Source organism: Myotis davidii, unplaced genomic scaffold (assembly GCF_000327345.1).
Source record: "Myotis davidii unplaced genomic scaffold, ASM32734v1 scaffold415, whole genome shotgun sequence".
NCBI lineage: Eukaryota > Metazoa > Chordata > Mammalia > Chiroptera > Vespertilionidae > Myotis > Myotis davidii.
In genome coordinates, this window is record NW_006287951.1 from 6632473 (window position 1) to 6651612 (window position 19140).

The 19140-nt window shown below is 49.7% G+C and overlaps 1 protein-coding gene across 1 annotated transcript in view; it reads left to right on the plus strand.

Annotated features, from left to right (window-relative positions):
- Window positions 1–19140, plus strand: part of CLSTN2 (calsyntenin 2) — a 394670-nt gene that overhangs the window by 357999 nt on the left and 17531 nt on the right. Inside the window, exons 11-13 of the mRNA XM_006759844.2 lie at window positions 7704–7870; window positions 14603–14751; window positions 16672–16889. Of these exons, the coding sequence (XP_006759907.1) occupies window positions 7704–7870; window positions 14603–14751; window positions 16672–16889 (534 nt within the window). The remainder of the gene's footprint in view (window positions 1–7703; window positions 7871–14602; window positions 14752–16671; window positions 16890–19140) is intronic.

Consider the following 19140-nt stretch of genomic DNA (forward strand, 5'->3'; position numbering starts at 1 on the left):
AATTCATTAATAAATTTTCAGCATCGGAGAAAATCCTTTGACTCTTTAAAATTGGGCTTTGTAGGACGAATAGGAGTTCACTGGAGATACAAGGAAGGCAACAACCTGTGACATGGCAGGGAAACTTGATGCAGTCATGCTCAGGGTACCTTATCACTAGAATGTACATGCACCAGAATGAGTGGAGAAGAGGCTGGGAAAAAGAGTTGAGACCAGACCATAGGATGTCATGCTGCCTCGTTAAGGAGCTTGGATTCGCATGAATGCTCATATCCTCCTCGGAGCCACAATTGTCTTGGAAGGACACATCCCAAGCTCTTTCAATAGGACATGGTGCTGTGAAGTTAATGGCCTACACTGTAGCCCTCATCTCAGCATGTTTCTAAACCTTCCAGAGCCCACTTATCTCGGTACCATAAGCCCTCTGTGTGGACCTCCAATTGGGGCTGCAATTGAGGGGAGTTGTTCAGGTGCATTTGAGGTTGGCAAGGGAACTGGCTCCCATTTGTGAAATGTCCAATTGGGGCTGAACAATGGGGATGGAAATTATTGTGTAGCAGCTGCTCGTTGGTGCTCCTGGGAACTGGCTCTCACACTGTTGCCGGGCAGTGCTCTGCAGCTCCAATTAGCCTACTGTGTTCTTTTAGTGAATTTAAAGCCAAAGTAATCAGTGGACCTTCATTTTCATTGGTATTTTCCTAGTAATTAAAAAATTTGAAAGTTCATTTACACTTAAGAAATGTCACCAGCACAGCCTAGAGCACATAGCATACCTTACTTGTGGAAAAATTGTGGTCAGGATGAGCCACATGTCACAAAGGAGCCCTTCTTTCTCCGTGTGGCCAATGCACACGCCCTCACCATCCCCTCTGTGCTTGGTTTCATGGGTTCTCAGGGCAGAATCACACCATCCCTCGAGGCCATACTCGGTCTGCGCAGACTCAGAAACTGCTGCCTGTAAACAAAGACCAGGTTCCTTGTCTCTTTCTGGGTCAGGCCTTGGGAGAGGATCATTTAAAGACGAATTTGTCCTTTTCCTTCTATCTCCCGCTCATCCACTTCTAACAACAAACATTCAAGCCCTACTCATACATAATAAAAATGGTACACTCACATCTGCTTCACCCCTGGACCCGTTAACTGGGCCCAAGCACCCAGGTCCTCTAACCCAGCTTCCAGGGGGGTGACCCAGGAAGGCTGCAGATTGTGCCAGACCAGGGCCTTAGGGGGCCCTGGGGTTTTAGGGAGATGCCCCCGCAGACACTTCAGGGCACCTCTTCCCACACTGCAGCCAGAGCACCTGTTTTATCTATAACAGCATCTGGGCAAGAGTACTTTTAACAAAATGTTGAAACATGGCACCTCCTCAGGAAGCCACTGCCCAGCTCCCTGAATCCCTAGAGCCTGCCTGGTCCTCAGAGTCTGTGCCTGGTCTTCTTGGTAGATCTCATCACAGATGTCCCTACTGACCACCTCATCCCCCTCCACTGGGGACTCCCCTCCAGCATCCTGAGCCTCGGCATTCCTAGGGTGTCCAGCTTTGCCCACTCTTGACCGTGATATCCCCCTGGTTTCTCTACCCTAGCGCCTGGTCTTACTGAGTCCCACCCCTACTTCACGAGAAAAGTAGCAGGAGGTAGAGAAGGGGATGGTTCTATAAATTGGAACCTGTTAGGGACACACACAGAACCCCCATTGTGGCGTTCGGGAGGAGCCAGGGCAAAGAATCGGAATGGTCAGAAAAGGGGTGGGAGGCAGAAATAGCCCTGAGAGCTGCAGGAATGAGAGCGTGTGGTCCTGAGCTGGGGAGGATGGGAACCGCACGTGGTCCTGAGGTCGGGTATGCATTCCCAGGTCCCTTTCTGCCAGACACTAAAATGAGTGCAGACACGTGAAGTACATGCCTTCATTTAATCAGCTTGGCCTAATGCAGTACAAATTATCTTAATAAAGTCTGTGTTGAAATTATTCTCCATCCCTAGGGTCTGAGCTCTGCAAGAAAGAGGCACGTGCCAGCGCAGCTTGCCTTGTGTTCAGGTGGCACTTCCCACAGGCGGCTGGATGTGGCTGTGGTGCCGCAGGGGCCCCTCCACAAGGAGGCCAGGGTCAAGCTTGAGAGTCACTACGCCCGTTAGCTTATTAAAAGCTCTCCAAAGCCCAGTGGTAAAGCAACCAGTCTGACATTTCTTAGGCTAAATTCCTTCATCGTATCTCACTGTGGAGCTGCCCTTTGTGGAGTAGTGGCCCAGGATCACTCTTTGGAAAACATCCCACTGGAGTTATTTATTTATTTTAATTTTATTGTTTAAAGTATTACAAATAGTAGTACATATGTCTCCCTTTTTTCCCATTGACCTTCCTCCACCCTTCCCTGCCCCCCGGCACATGCTCCCACCCCTTCCCCGCAGTGTCTTGTGTCCATTGGTCATGCTTATATGCATGCATACAAGTCCTCCGGTTGATCCCACCGGAGTTATTCATGTAGATCTCCATCCCCTACTAGGCCATGAGTTTGCAGAACGCCAGGACCGTCTGCTCTCCCGGATTCTCCTCTCTTCCCCTTTCCCCCTGCTCCAGGACCTAGAGGAGGTCAATAATTAACATTTGTTTAGTTACAGCACATTCCCAGGCTGTTTTGACGCAAGTGTATGTATGGGTCATGGTCCAACACACAGGAATGATTAACAGGGGGTCTCTCAGCATTGTCTGTATTTAAAACTCAAGGGAAGATTGTTCTAGGCCCTGGAGTTAATTTGACACGAGCGTGCATTGGTTTAAAGGGAACGCGCATTAAATCAGCTTTAAAATTCAGTGACTCGTGCCTGGAAACACAGTATAATTGGGTTATAATTCTAACTGTATCTTATTTTGAAGATTATATTAATTAGAATATTTGGCAAGGGCCTTAGAGTAAAAATAGTATCATTTTCGCTTCTCTGAAGGACAGACCAGAGGGGAGGAGAAGAGGGGAGAAAGGCCACTGAAAAGAGAGATGGAGAAACTCGCATGGTGTAACCCTACCCAGGAGTTCCTTGGCTCGTCATGCCACTTGAACTAGCTGCCCCTTTGAGCTCCTGCTCTGTGCTCACCTCTTTGCACCTTTTCCTTTAACAACCCAGGCGGCGTGGGTATGGTTACAGTCCCCATCTTGCTGATGAGAAAACTGAGACTTAGACCGTTGGCAAGGGTCACAAAGAGTCTGCATTTGCACCCAGGTCTGTGCCACCACAGCTCCCAGCCTTCCTTATGCTGCGACCCCACCTCTGCTTCTAGGGTCATGGGAAGCCAGATGGTGTTTCACAGCCAAGGAAGGAAGGCAGAGGGTTCTGGAACCTGGGGGTGAATCATTTGCCCCAACTTTTTGGGCATTTTCCCCACAGAGCATACGAAGCCAAGCTGAGGGCTGAAGGTGGGCACAGGCCTGTCAAGGCCCCATGGTTTAGCACGTGCCTCCTCCTTGCAGAGCTCAGACCCTAGGGATGGAGAATAATTTCAACACAGACTTCATTAAGATAACTTGTACTACATTAGACCAAGCTGATTAAATGAAGGCATGTACTTCACGTGTCTGCACTCATTTGAGTGTCTGGCAGAAAGGGACCTGGGAATACACACGAGACCTCAGGAAGGGGAGTTGGCGTCTGAAGAGGAGGATTCCGAATCCTTGCTGCTGCTGCTGTTTATCTGCTCTAGGTCTTTGAAAACAGTGTCTTGCCGCTGTGCTCCTCAGTTCTTCATCAGGAGAATGAAGGACATTTACTGGTAACTTACGAGGGCCCTGCCATTCATTCCCGCATGAATGTAGGTCCACAGGGAGCTGACTGTCGAGGTCATTCCTGAGCTGTATGCTTTATGCACTTAGAACATGCTACATAAATGTTTGCTGGAAAGGTTAGAGAGTGGATGCGTAAACACTGAAGGGGTGGGAAGGCCTACTGAGACTGTGTCTTGGCCAGCCATGATGGCAGATCATCAGTCTCCACAAGTTGCCCGCGACCTACAGCTGCCACCCCCTGGGGTCGTGTGGACAGTGTTTAAGCTGCGGCTCATAGGGGTCTATTACACACTTCACTTGGCCTTTGCGTTTCTGTGGACGTCTCTATCGCTGAAATGAGAGAGAGCAAGATTTCAGATGGTCTCACCATTTGCATTGCTCAAAACTGATACCCAGCCATCCATGAAATTGTGTTCATGGAGAGGCGTCCCCACCAACCAGCATCCGACTGGAGCAAGAGGGAGCGTGGCCCCCAGCCCTTCCCGGGTGTGTCTGACTAACTAGCTATGGGAATGACAGCAGGAAAGGAAAGGCCAGCCGCACAGGCCCACACTCTGCAAAGGGAGGAGACCTAGGACGCTCGCACACATTGATCCTTGACTCACTCTTAAAGGAAAGGGAACATTAATGATTCAAAAGCTCTTTTTAGAGTGCGTGGGCCCCACCTCTCGCTTGAAAGAAAGCCGAGGGGGACCCATTCCCAGTGCAAACTGGCTCCGAAGAGCACTGGCTGTTAGATCACACTCGCCAAAGGCTGTTTTTCCCAGCAGACCTGGCACACGTCGCCGGGAGTTGCTGCTGAACTCATTCATTGTCCACAGAGCCCAGTACAACTGGCCATTCTCCTGGCAGGTGTCAGTCCCAGCCTGTCCCCATCTTTACGAAGCCGCCCAATCATGACACCCCCAAGAAATCCCGCTGGAGCCCTCCCGGCCACATCTCATGGTGTGGCGTGCAGGTCAAAGGCTTGGGAGTACGCAAGGCCTGAATTTGAACGTGGGCTTCACTAATTCCTGGCTGTATGGCCTGGGACAAGTAGCCTAACTTTGAAAGCATCATGTCAAAGGAGTTGTAAGTGAAACGGAAGAATCTGGATTCACAAAGGAAAAAAAATAGTTGGTTTCTTTTTTTCACCTCTATCATTTCAAGTTCCTGTTCCATCTGAGTAGGGTCTTAACCTTCGCAGATTTAGAGTCCTGCCGCTTCCTTAGGGTGCCAGCTGATTTCAGGGGGATTTATATGATGTTTGGGTGTTGAGGGGACTTCCAAGGGGTGCTCACCTCTCTGGTCCTCAGTCACTAGTGGTGCTTCAGGACTGGCAGCTTTCTTGGGGTCTCCTTGCCTTACTTAGAGGCACAGAACGACCTCCACTGCTCCTCATGCTCTCTCTGTAAGACCATCTGTTCCTCCGTCCTGATGCCCAGACCAGCATCCCCTCCCAACATCACACACCCCTGCCGGCGCTCAGCCCAGTGTCAGGCTCAGGTGCCCTCCCTCTGCATCTCTGTGGTCTACCCTCCCCCACACACCCCCACCTGGGGAATCACTTCCTTGTCTGGGGGAATCCAAAGTTTCTTCCTCTATTTTCTCCCAAATGTTGATCCATACCCATCTCCCTGTCACAGCCCTCCCTGTGGCAATGAGCAGAAGCCAGAGAGGGAGGCAGAGGGGAGAAATTAAAAGAATAGAGGCTAAGATCTCAAACATACTATCTTACCGCTTAAGGATTAAACACAATAGCGTATGAAGGAACTCACCATGTTTTAAGGACCTCATAAATGATGGCTATTATTTTTCCCCCTGTGATCTGTTGGCCACATTATCTACATCACTTTTTTGAAAATTAATCATGCTTAGCCTTAAACCATCTATTGTATTGGCAATTTGCTCTTTTATATTGTCCCAGTTTCTACATTTTATTCTCCCAACGAAATGTGAGCTCCTGGAGAGCAAGGCCCACATCTTACAACTAACTGAATGTAACAGAAGGGTCAGCATACAGCGAACGCTTGTAACTGTGTGCAGATGTAGCCTCAGGAACCCAACATCATGTTCCCAAAGACTGAGCGAAGGTCCTGTGTGTTAGAAATCAGGTTGTTTGTTTTTTTTTCTTAAGATAATTCATGAGTATGTTTATATCTAAATATTAACAGAGGAGCCATGTGGTGTCTGCAGTCACTCTGGGCTATGTAGTAAAAAGAGATTTTCAGTGTATCCATTATATTTTAAAGTCCTGCCTCACAACAGCCCCTGAGTGCAAATATATTTCAAATTTTATGCTGGCCTCCTATTGCAAAATGCTAATTGAATTGATTTCCTGGAGCTACATCACTGATAAATAGAGTCCATCAGAGATTGGGATTTCTGAGGCAAAAATATAGAACGTGGATGCTTTGCTGAGAGAAAAGAATGCGTAGGAAAATGTCTTTGCATTCAAAGGAGTTGCCCAGTTTGGTTTTTAAGGATGGAGCTGCTGAATGGGCTCTCTCAGCCTCACTGGACCGGGCTGGCCAGTGCCGCCAGGAGGCCTCCCTGGATGGATATATTCACACTGAGGCACATACCTCACCACTTCCTACTTTTGTGGCCTTGGGTCACTTGTTCCTCCTCTCTAAGCCTGAATTTGCTCACCTGTAACTATAGAATAGGACCCACCTCCCAAGAGTCTGATGAAGGTTCAATAATAGAATGTATGTTGAGGGCTGCACAGGTGTTAGAAACATAGTCCACACCCGGTTGGGGGATGACCATCTGGATGCCCTGGTAGTGGCAGCTTTGCTGTTCATACCAAGCTCACACCTTCTTCCTGCAGGTCAACAGAAGTGCTCTTTAGCTGGGGCAGGAGTGTGCTAAGGACTTGGAGGGGCATATTATCCATGAGGGCTTTGATAGCCCAGAACAGAAGGCCCCAAATTGGCCACCTCAAGCCATGGCCACCTCAGGTCATTCCTCAAAGCCAGATCTGTTGAGAGTCCCCTGTGGACTGAGCAAGATCAAGGTTAAGTGTGTTGGAGTAGGTTGCCCAGAGAAGGAAGGGGTCTGAGCTCCGTGAAGTCAGTGGGGAAGGCCTCCCAGTGGAGGTGAGGATCCAAATAGACCTTGGGGAGGTGGGGAGTGATTTGGAAAACCATGGAGAAAATACAAGGTGGTAACTTCCAGGCTGGCTTTGCAACATAAGTCACATTGGACAATTTCATGTGCCGAGAAGTGGACCCCAGCTCAGACAGGACTCGGCTCAGACAGGACTCGGCTCAGTCAGTAGAGAACAGGAGAAGAAAGTCGGAAGTAGATCCGAATCAAGGACGTCCATATAAGCCAAAGAACCTGAATTTGAGCTGATGTGAAGTCAACTCATTTCAAGAGAGCCAGTGCCCATGGGTGTGTGGGCTTTCTGGGATTCCTCAGTCCCTGTCCGCTTCTTAGTGGAACGTAAGGGAGCAAACACCAGCTTTGGAGCCAGACAGGCCAGGATGAGAGTCCAGCATTTAGCTGTGTGTCCTGGGGCAAGTCCCTCAACCTTCCTGAGTCAGGGACTCTTCAGGTGTCAGTTGGAAACAACGACCCCATCTTTGTAGGCTTACTCAGGCGAAGTTCCTTGCACACAGCCCGGCGCACAGCAGACTTTTAATCAACGGCAGCTTCCTCTTCCCTCCTGTCTTCTCAGACAGTGTGTGTCTCTGAAAGTAACTATTTTAAAATTCACAGACTCCAGGCTTCCTAAACCAGGTGGAGCTGGGAGTGTCACGGCATTGGCGGCCTATAACATCCTCTTGTTGAGAACCTGGCCGCCAAGCTCACCACCTGGAAGGAAAAGTTCAGGTGTAAGGGACACAGTCACTGTGTTCTTGGCTCCAGAGCCAGGAGGTGCCTCGGAGTGGTGCTTCATCCCCCACCCCCACAGAAACAACAGCGCTTCTTTCTCTTCCAGGAGGAGAAGTCACCAAGCCGCGGTTTGCCCAGTTCTTCCACGGCAGCCTGGCCAGTCTCACCATCCGCCCTGGAAAGATGGAGAGTCAGAAGGTGATTTCCTGCCTGCAGGCCTGCAAGGAAGGGCTGGATATCAATTCCCTGGAAAGCCTCGGCCAAGGAATAAAGGTAAGGAAGGAGCCAGCATCACCCCCAATCAGGTGTATGAGCAGGAGGCTGCCCAGGGCCAGTGCACTCTGGGAAATGGAGTCCTTTCCTGTCCAGTGGCACAGAGCCACATCAGGAAAAGGTGCTGCCACAGCGGGGAGATTGGTGACTGTGACTCCAAATAGACACTGCTGCCATCTCCTGAAATTCCAGAGAAAGCCCCTGTGGGTAGATAGTCAGGCTTACGTTCGGGGTCTACCTGGAGGGACTCAATATGTTTCACCTGTTCTTTGGTTGGTTGGTTATTCCCCTCAAGGAGCCGAAGCAGCGTGCAGGAAGATATTTTAAAGATAAAAAATTTGGACCATATATGGTGCACATCAGAAAGGAAGGTCAGACCCAGCAGGCTAGAATTAGAAAGCAGATGTGGAGGTCGCTGGGTCTTTCATTGTTGAGTTGAGGCATAGATTGAGCCTCAAGCAATCTCTGGCGATCAAAGGGAATGTAAACGGACTTGGGATTTTGATCATGTGTGTAAAATACAAACATTTGAATAATCCAAGAGAATCAAAGCTGCGTTCTGAGCAAAGCTCCTCAGCAAGCACCTGCCTGACATGCAGGCATGGCTCTGGCCTCACCTGGATCGCAGGAGCCCCTGCCTGCAGGAAGGCTCTGGGGTCCTGAGCAAAGAGCAGGATAAACATCCTGGTGGCCCTCACTCCATCACCAGGGACCCCAGCCCCGTGGAGCTCCGCTGCCCTCCAGCCCTGGGCCCGCTTCTCCGGGCTGGGAGGCAGCCCAGGAGTGGAGAGCCCTCTGACTGCAGCTGCGTGGGGCTTGTGCAGCCCTGATGGGTGGCTCTGGAAGGGCTCGTGAGCTGAGCACATCATGCTTTTGTCTAAGTGGAGGTCGAGTCAGCAAACATTCCATGGACACCCATGTATTTGGTTCTCGACTGCGTAAAGAGGCACCAAAAGGAATGTTCCTAGCTTTTCGTCTTCAGGAAACTCAGTCCTCCTTCAGAGCTCCAGAACCTGGGGAATGGCAGTCAGGGAAGGCTCCTTGGAGGAGGCAGTGACTGCGCTATGGAAATGAGAACAGGGCTTCTTCGGGAAGGTGACTATTCCACAGGGAGTCATTCTCTTTTACCTGCTCTTTGGTTGGTTGGTTGCTTACTCCCCTACAGGAACTGAAGCAGCATTCAAGAAGGTATTTTTAAAAATAAAAAGTTTGGGGATGGGTAGGAACCAACCAGGAAAAAGGCAGGGGGTAGAGGAGGGGAAGAGGACAGGGTGGTCACTCTAGCCAGAGCCAAGAGCCTGAGTGGTAGCAGAGGGCTGAGGAACCCGCAATGCACCCTGGGACTCCGGGGCCAATGTTCAAGTGCCCAAATTGCAGGACCACGGTAGAAAGTGTGACCAGAGAGGTCGACAGAGGCCATGTCAGGGAGCCTTGCTAGCTATGTTTAGGTGTTTACTTTTTTCCGTCAGCCACAGGCAGCCATGGAGTACTCCGGGCAAGGGAGCATGATCTGGGGCTGTGTGGGGTTTAGGATAATCACCTGGAGACGGGGTCAGAGGCGGGTGATGGTAGAACACACGCAGGATAAGGCAAGAATGGCTTTCCGGGACCTTAACATGCATTACTTACACACACACACACACACACACACACACACACACACGCAGAGCCTGGGGTTTGATCCTTGACCTGCCGTCTGTGCTGTTTCCTCAGTGTGTTGTCAGACCAGCGATGCAGAAATCCCTCCGCCAACCCTCCCTTCTCTGTCAGATTCTGGGTTTGCTCCTGGTCCCTGGGTGTGTCTCCTCTTTGCCGGATCATCCCGTGGGGGAGGCTAGTCTGATTTTTCAGGGTACCACCTGCTCATAGCCAGTCAGTGCAAAGGATCATTTTACGCCCTTAGGGCACCACTCACAAGGACCTGAGCGCCCTGTGAGAAGTCAATGACAGGCACACGATTTATAGCGCGCTCACTGGGGCCCTCTTACGTTCATTATCCCCACTCCTCACAGCAAATTAAATAGTATGACCTCATTTCAGAAATAAGGAGAGTGGGGCTCGGGGACTTGTCCCAACTCGGATTAGAAGGCATTCTTAAAATGATTAAAACTGCCTGCCTGCCTGCCTCCATTTATCCCTCATTTTGTTGCTGAATAGTGGCTATTATTTTCTCTCCTGGCCCCCTGCCTCCTCTCTGGCTATTTGAAAGAAGTGAAGTCCTCCTGGGATTAAGGAAACTTCCTGTCGGCTCACAGGGCCCAGTTCAATTTCTCTTTTTTACCGATTTTCCCCGGATCATGCACATTTCTGAATCTCTCTCTAGCGTGTCTGGAGTCATTAAGTGTCTGGGTGGCTGCTGTCTTGTATCCACACAAAACCCTGTGGGGTAGCCATCTTCCTGAAGAAAGCCCCGCTCTGATCTCCATGGCATCATCCCTGTGGCTGTCATCTGCACAGTGTGGAAGAGTGGGACAGAGCAGGGACTTTGGAGCAAGACAGTCCGTGGTTCAGATCACAGTGTGGACATTGACTAGCTGGTGACCTTGGGCAAGGTGCTTCTATCCCATAAGCCTCACTTCCCTCATCTAAAAATGGACTTAATATTTTGCAGAGATGTTGTAAGAATTGAATTTTATGCATATCTTTATATATATTTATATATTAGCTATAGCAAAGGTGTAGCTATAAATACAGATATAGACATATAGTTACAGCTATAAAAATAGATATATAGATTATATAGATGTATTTATAGCTATAGAAAGAGATGTAGAAATAGATATAGATAATATAGATATAGTTGATATATATAGATATAGACATAGATAAATAGATATTGATATAGATAATATAGATATAGCTGATATAGATGTAGATATAGGTATAGGTATATAAATTATAGATGATACAGATATAGATATACAAGTATATATAGATATAGACAGATAGATATAGATACATAGGCATAGGCATAGACATAGGTATATAGATCTCCCCTAGCAAACCTAATAAATAGGCTCTCAAACAATCACAGTTTCCTTCTCCAGCTGGGCTGGGCTTGCACGTCTTTTGAAAAGTAAGCCTGGGTGACAGTTGTCGCAGAGGCTAATCTTCTGGCCCAGCCCAAGAGGCTGGCAGGTGTCCAAGGTGCCTAGACTGCCATGGCCGGCCTGTCCTCGAAGAATAGGTCAGAGCTTTGAACAGGAATTTCACCGCTGTTCCAGCCTGTTACTGGCTGGTGACACAGGCCCCTCAGATCTGACCACTCTGCAAAGCCCCTCTGTCCAGCAGCTTCTTGGCTTAAGGAAAGGAATCACCGTGGCTACCACACAGCTTCTCAGGGCAGAGTGAACGCTGGGTCCCCAAAAAGCCATCCGTCTGGTAATGCCAACATCACCCTACGTCCCACACACCTAGAGACCAACCTCAGTCATGCCACAGGGCTGTGAACACTGCAGTTCAAAAAACAAAACAAAACAAACACCTATTCAGTAGACGGCCTTATTGATCCCACAAGAACTATGGTGAAGGCTATGGTGGTCCTTGGAATGCTCTGGTGAGAGTGTTACCTGGAGATCCAACACGTTCCCTGACCCGTCCTTCCGAGGTGGTTGCAGTAGGAATGTGCCCTCTGCTGACTTCCCGGGGAACTGCTGGTCCATCCTGGGGAAGAACTGTGTTGCCTGATCAGCCCCGATGCGAGGCTCAGAGATTGGCCTTCTCGGCAGGGTCATCCCCTTGCTTCATGCTTTGATGGGCTAGCCCCTGTGATGATGCTGAGAAAAGTCAGTAGACCCTACCCTCCAGGTGCTCACAGTCTGCCAGGGGCAGCAGGCAGAGAGACAGACAGACAGCAACTCTGCTATCCTATAGCAGCGATGTGCTGGGGCAGAAAAACCTCTGGGAACATAAGTAGTATCTTTAGAAGAATGACCTTGAATCTGCTCAAATATGAACCTGGTGATTTGTGAGCACTCAGAACTACTGTATCATGACTCGTCAGTGCATGGCGGCCAGGGAATCACCCCGGGCGAGAGAGGAGCCGGCCGGAGGCTGACTGCACCGTCACCTGCTCCAGGCCAGGGGACTCTGCGTCCGGCACAGGGAGTGCTGCTCGTGACCAGGTGTCACAGCGCAGACCCTGCTCAGGGCTTTCAGGACAGGAGGGACCTGGAGCGTGGGGAAAGGCGGCAGCAAAGGCAGGGGAAGCAGCACAGCCAAGACTCAGTGCAAACAAAATGACAATAATAAGAATTATGACAAAAGCTACCACAAATTGACACTTTATATGCATTATCACATTTAAGCCTCAGGCAGGTAGATGCTAATATCCTCACTATTTTAAATGAGGAAATGAAATCCAGAAGGGAGACATGTACCCCAAAGTTGTACCCGTCTGTAGTTTGTACCAGAACTGGGGGATGGCCATCCACACAACCCATCACCTTCCAGGGATACCACACAGCCCTGGGGAAGTTCAAGTCATGCCTGGAAGGGTCCAGTTCCTCCAATGGGCTAAGTGACCGCAGTAGCAAATGACTCCAAAATCTCTATGGCTTCATGCTTAAACGTTTATTTTTCTCACACGAAGTTGGGGGTGGGGAGAGGAGGGATTTCTGCCTAGAATGCCATAGGCCACCAGAGCAGAGAAAGAAAAAGGCTGGAGTGCCTTGCAGGGCGTTTTACCAGAGCTGCCGCTTACTTTCTCTCACATCTCATTGGCCAGATGCAGTCACATGGCCTTGCCTTCAAGTGGCAAAGGGGAGCTGGGACGTGCAGGATGCCCTGGAAGGGAAGAACAGGATTTGACTGAAAAGGCACGTGACTGCAAAAAAGGAGTCCCTTTGGGGAGTAACAAGAGGTGATCCTGAGTAAAATGTAGGCTGGAGGGGACCGCTCACCCATTCACCCAGCAGGGACTTACAGGGCATAGGCCTAGGTTCTGGGATTCAGGGATAAGGCTCGCTCAGCTCACGGTCACTGCACTAGGATAACTATGCTACCACCTCATGAGCACTGTCGGAGCCTCCTGGGGACTTTGATGAGGGAAGACGAGACAGCCTCAGGAGGGAACCGTGAAAGGTTGGCATGCAGGTGATGGAGACAGAGATGAAGCTGTCAGATGGGTAGGGGCCACAACGTAAGGGACGTACGTGCGTCAGTGTCACCATAGTGTTCATGAGACGTCCACCTCCCATCATGGCCAGGCACAGAACAAGGAACTCTTATAAAGACATACAAGTCATCTCAGAGAAAAGCTCAAATGGATAGATTTTTCCTTATGCTCAGGAAACATACTCAGTCTCCTTCATGGTAAGAGAAATGCAAACTTAAACTACACTAAGATGGTATGTTTATCACCTACCAGATTGGCCAAAGTCCCCAAGTTTGGCAGCATGCGCTGTTGTTGAGGCTTTGAGAAAAGAGGCGTTCTCACACACTGCGAGAGGGCGTGCATATTGCTATAATCCCAAGCCAGGGGAGATTTGGCAACATTTGTCAAAATTTAAATGCATATACTCCTTGATCTAGCAATTTCATTTGTAGGGAATAACTCTACAGATATATTTACACATTTATAAAATGTTATGAGTACAAGGCTATTCATTGTGGCATTATTAGAGAAAAACTAAAAAAACAACCCAAAGGTCATATAAGAAGAATGGTTAATAACTAATTTATTGATATTAAAAAATACTATACGGCTGTATAAAAGAATAAGGAAGCTTACAGAAAGAGTTGCAAGATATAAGCTAGATGAAAAAAAGCAAAGGTATAGTATTAGGCATAATATGTAAAGAAGTTACCCTTAAGAAAAGAGAATAATGGAAATCAATATTCATTGATTATATATTCATAAGAATAATTTGTTAGGTAGGCTAGGTTATGCTGCAGTAACAAGTGGCTTATTATTTTTCAGTGGCTTATGTAACAACTATTTTTTTATTGTTCACACCGCATGTCCATTATAGATGGGCTGTAGCTCTGATTCATAGCACCCTCCCTGTGAGACCCAGGCTAACGGACCAGCCCCTGAGGGAACTGTGCGGGTTTCCTGGCAGAGGGAACATGACACACTAAACCATGAACTGGCTATTATCCCACCTGGGTATCAACCAGACAACCCTCTGCCCACATTTTGGTGGCCAAGCAAGTCACTTGACCACTACTGAGTGCAACAGGGCAGAAAATATATATCCAGCAGGGAAGAGGGCTGTAAGTCACATGATCAAGCCTGTTGACAATAGGACAGGCATGGATAAGCCTCTCGCCAGGAAGGGGGGCAACTCATTATGAACAAGAATGGGATTTGTCGCTAAGAAATTAGTATAACCATGATTACCTGTGGGATGAGCTTGGAGAAGGTGGTGGATAGGAGATAGACATAAGATGGACACTTTCACTTAACACATACGTCCATTTGAACCAGGTGGATATATTATCTATTCAAAAAGTAACAGTTGCCAGTTAGGTACATAAAAATATATTCATGTCCTTCTTTCCCATCACACAAGCATTGGAAACATAATCTGAACCCACAGATATGATCCTGACATCTTATTAATAGCAGTTCCGAGAGTGGCTCGAGGGTTAGAACAGTCGCCTGTGCACACAGCTGCTGCACGGGCAGACAGTTTGGAGATGCCGGTGCTGGCCTCCGTGGCCTCTTCATGGAGATGGAGGGTCTCCGTGGGACTGGGTACATTGTGGTCATTCTCTCCTGTCTTCCAGTATCACTTCAACCCCTCGCAGTCCGTCCTGGTGATGGAAGGTGACGACATCGGGAACATCAACCGCGCCCTGCAGAAGGTCTCCTACATCAACTCCAGGCAGTTCCCCACCGCGGGTGTGCGGCGCCTCAAAGTCTCGTCCAAAGTCCAGTGAGTGGAGGCCAGCGGCCTGGGCCCGGCTGAGGCAGCGGGATGGTCCCCCTGCAAAACAGGACTCGCCTCTCGCAGTGTCCCCAGCTTCGCTGCCAGCCCTCTGAGGAGGCCCCAGTAGATCTTTATTCTCCTGTTTTCTTCTTAAAGAAAATATTCTGTTTTGCCAACTCAGATGCCTGGCAGGCACTGTTTTTCTATAAATTCTCAGGGGCTGGGTTTTAAGTGGTGTCATTTAAGGGTACAGCATGTGGTACGTAGTAGGTGCTTGACCAATGTATATTCATTAAATTAAGGAGCCCAGCCTTGACGTGCGCCTAAATAGCATGAGTGCGAGAGGAAGAGAAGACACGCTCTTGTCCCCAGGGAGCGGAGGTAATTTAAGGAGATGAGACTGTTACTGAAGCCTGTGGATAACTCCCTTACTCACCTGTCAATCACTCTTAGCCACAGCAGCTGCCACAGACGACTAGAAAGGGGACCCCAGAAAAATTCCTGGGAGGTGAAAGGGTATCTCCTGATACCTGGAGCCAGGAGAGGGACCCAGAAAGACAGGAGCAAGGGTGGGAAATGGGGTTTGCTGATTGCCCGTTGCTGGGTTCTGGGAGAGGTGCCCGGATAAAGCCCACAGACAGCAATTATGTTCAATAGTCCTATGGATGGACGGGCTCCCCCATCCTCTCCAAAGGCCGTCCCTGGAGGCCTGGGATACGGACCAGGCACCTCCAAGTCAGCTTCACTTTACCGTGTAGAGGGCCCAGACTGGCCAGTCTTCAGCTCTAGAACCAGGTTTCCTTAAACTGGCAAGGGAAAGGGTATCCTCTATGAACTGGGGGGTTGGAGCAGCAAAAGCCAAAGAAAACTGGGACCAGGAACCCAGCGCCATTCCCACACCTCACCCACCCAGCGACGAAGACGGGAGCTCGACATGGGATCCACCCAGCTTACTACCCTTTCCTCGGGGACTTTCCAGGGGAGGCAGAGGATGGCTGCCACAGCTGGAGCCCGCCCAGTATTCCCAGAGCATCCGCCTGGGCTCCCCACTGTAGCCTCGGGCTTGGCCGAGATGCCCAGCAGAGATGCCAATGGCAGGCACACCGGACCAGGTCTCAGGAGGGCATCAAGTCTGTCAACATTGACTGAGCTCCAACCATGATGCAGGCTCTGGGTCCGCTTCTCACTATAAGTTGTCACATTTAATCCTTCCTGTTATAAGTAATTAATTGTTCTATAGGTGAAGAACAGTGGGCTATTCTAACGTCATTCCCATTCTATAGATGCAGAAGCTGAGGTTCCCAGGGGGTTGAGCACTGTGCTCAGAGTCACCCAGCCCAGGTGGGGCAGCCAGGCCAGGGACCCTTGTCTAATTTCCCAGGCTTTGCTCTTGTCACCACACCATTCTGCCCCCTGGGTATTCTGTGTGTATCAGGGGAAATACATGTGGTTACAGTGGCGCTCTGCTGGCACACCTGGAACAAGTGCGCTTGTGTGATATCCTCAGAGATCACAGATGGGCGGTGGCAGGAGAGTTTAGCCCTTCGGTCTCAATAAGGTGGCTGTAACCAACCAGTTAGACAACAATTTGCTTACCAACTCCTAATGCACAAGACAAGCAGTTGCCATCTAATTAATGCTGCCATTGATTACTTTGTTAAAGGATAATTAAAGGTTTCATGGTTACTTGTTGCTGGGATAGAAGATTCCCATTTCTCCCAGGAGCCAATCTTACTAAGTCCCTAGATTGCTAGTCGTTCTGACTATAATGTGTCTTTAAACTTAAACGTCTGCTGCCATCCCGGAGCCTTGCAGGCAATCAGGATGTCTTGGTGGGGGGAAGGACGGGGGGCGGGGAGGTAGGAAGAGGTGTCTGCATCCCTGCCCATGGATGCCTGATGGGTGGTTCCATCATGTGCTTCCCAGGTGCTTTGGAGAAGACGTGTGCATCAGCATCCCCGACATGGACGCCTACGTGATGGTGCTGCAGGCCATGGAGCCCCAGATCACCCTCCACGGCACGGACCGCCTCTGGAGACCCGCCGCCCAGTTCCAAAGTGCCCGAGGCGTGACCCTCTTCCCCGACATCAAGATCGTGAGCACCTTCGCCAAAGCCGAGGCCCCAGGTGACTTGAAGCCCACAGGTACCGGTGCATCCTGGGTTGTGGGCAGTGGGCCTTAAGCTCTCACAGCCACATCAAATCTCACTTCAGGACCACAGTATGGGTACCCCATAGCGAGGTAGTGACAATAGCAAAACAAGCAACCCCACCCGGCAACAACACAGATAAATACAGGAGGGGAATGAATGGCTCAGCGAGTCACCTACCCCCACATACGTGCTGTGTTGTTGGAGGAAAGGCATTTATGCTAAATGGTAAGTGACAAAAAAACAAGATGCAAATTACAGAGTATCTATGCATAGACTGATCTCAACCACATAAAGGAAAACGTAACACAGAAAAGTGCCCACGGGAAGCACGCCTTAAACTAACAGTGACATGCTCGCTTGGAGAAGCCTGGGGCTGGGGGTTCTGCTCCCCTTCAGTTGTCGGCAACTGCAGAATGTTCTATAGTGAGTGCGATTATTTTGATGATCAGAGGAAAAGTGGAAGAAGCACAGAGAAAAACACATAACTGCCTCCTAATATATACAAGCAAAAGACTTGTTTGCAATTTTACTCTGAGCTGAGCTCTCAGGAAACTTCCCAGTTGCTCCTTCCAACCATTTCATTATTGGAAGGGCTGTTTGGTGAAAGTAGGTAATTGGCATTTATCTGCCAGGGAGAAACACTTAGTTGAAAAACAGCTACAGGATATGCTGCTGGCTTGAGGGAGGTGGAGGAAGGCAGGGAAAAGAAAGAGAAGCGGGAGGGAGGGAGAAGAAAGGGAGGGAGATCTGGGGTTCAGATCTACAGGAAACACCCCTTTGAAAATTGTCCTTTGCTGCCCCCTCCAAAGGCGGCTGCTAATGATGTTTGGGTGCCAGTGGGCCCGAGTCCCCAGGGGCTGCTTCTGCAGTAATCCTAATTACCTGCTGCCTTAAGCCACCCTGGCCCCTGGCCAATGGGTAGTGGGGGTTCACAAAGCAGCCTTCTTAGCTTACAAAACAGGTGGAGTTTTACCGCCTGTCAGGCAGGGTGGTTCCCTAGTTACACTCCAAGGTGCATTAAGTCAGTGACCTTCCCCTTCATCTTATTTGTGCCTAAAATCAGACAGAAAAGGGCCTCTGACCTCAGCGGTCTCCGGCCATAACTGAGAGCGGCTGGATTTGCTAGGCCTGATAGCAACACATGGGCAAGGCGGGGGAAAGCAATTGTCTGGGTCCCTATCTTACCTTCTGTTTATGAGAGATGCATGCAGAGCACAGGGCCAAGTGCCCGAGACCCATATCCGTACTTTTAAAAATTTACTCCTATTGTTAGGATAGTCATTATCATGGTGCCTTCAACAAGCAGGCTAACGGCATTTGCCACTAGGCCTGAAGGACCCACTCTAGCATCTACTGCCCCCATTGACCCACTCTGTCCTGTTTCCTCCCCCTTGCATGGCCCCCCTCTCTCACACACATTTCCGTGTCAGTTCATATGTTTGCTCTTTCTCTGCCCTCTGCCTGGGAGGTTCCCCTCGCGCCATCCTCGTCATGGCTGGCAAACATCTCGGCCTTCCACACCCCCTCCAGAAGGCCTCCTCCACCACCACCCCGACCCCAGCCTGGGTCAGGTCTCCTGCTCTGTACCCCCACCCACCAGTGCTGCACTCTAGCACGGCGGTCGCCAGCCGGTGTTCTGAAAGGTTGGCGACGCTGGTTTAAGGAAACCTCTAGCACACAACTTTGGCCATGTGTTTACTGAACGCCCCCAGGAGCTCCACGAGGGCTTGGCCATGGCTGATTCTGCTCCGAGTCCCTGAGCCCACACAGTCTCTTCAGCACAGTGGGAAGCAAGGAAAGTGCAGATGGAACATACTACCCACACGCAAGCACAGGGAACAGTGAGAAAAGGGCCCCCTCCCCAGTGTGAGCCATCAGTCAGCCACATGGGGAGGTGGAGCAAGGATGCCCTGGCCTAACCCAACCTGATGGGAAGCTGGCAGAAAAAGCCCGGAAACCAGGAGAAGACCATTTGAAATAGAGATACACGTGCACCATTGCTAATGATAGACCTTGTCTTAAATGTATATTTTGTTTGTTTTTAATATATTTTTATTTCAGAGAGGAAGGGAGAGGGAGAGAGAGAGAGATAGAAACATCAATGATGACAGAGAATCATCGATTGGCTGCCTCCTGCACTCCCCACATTGGGGATCGAGCCCGTAATAAGATATGTGTCCTGACTGGGAATCGAACCATAACCCTGGTTCATAGATCAATGCTCAACCTCTGAGCCACACTGG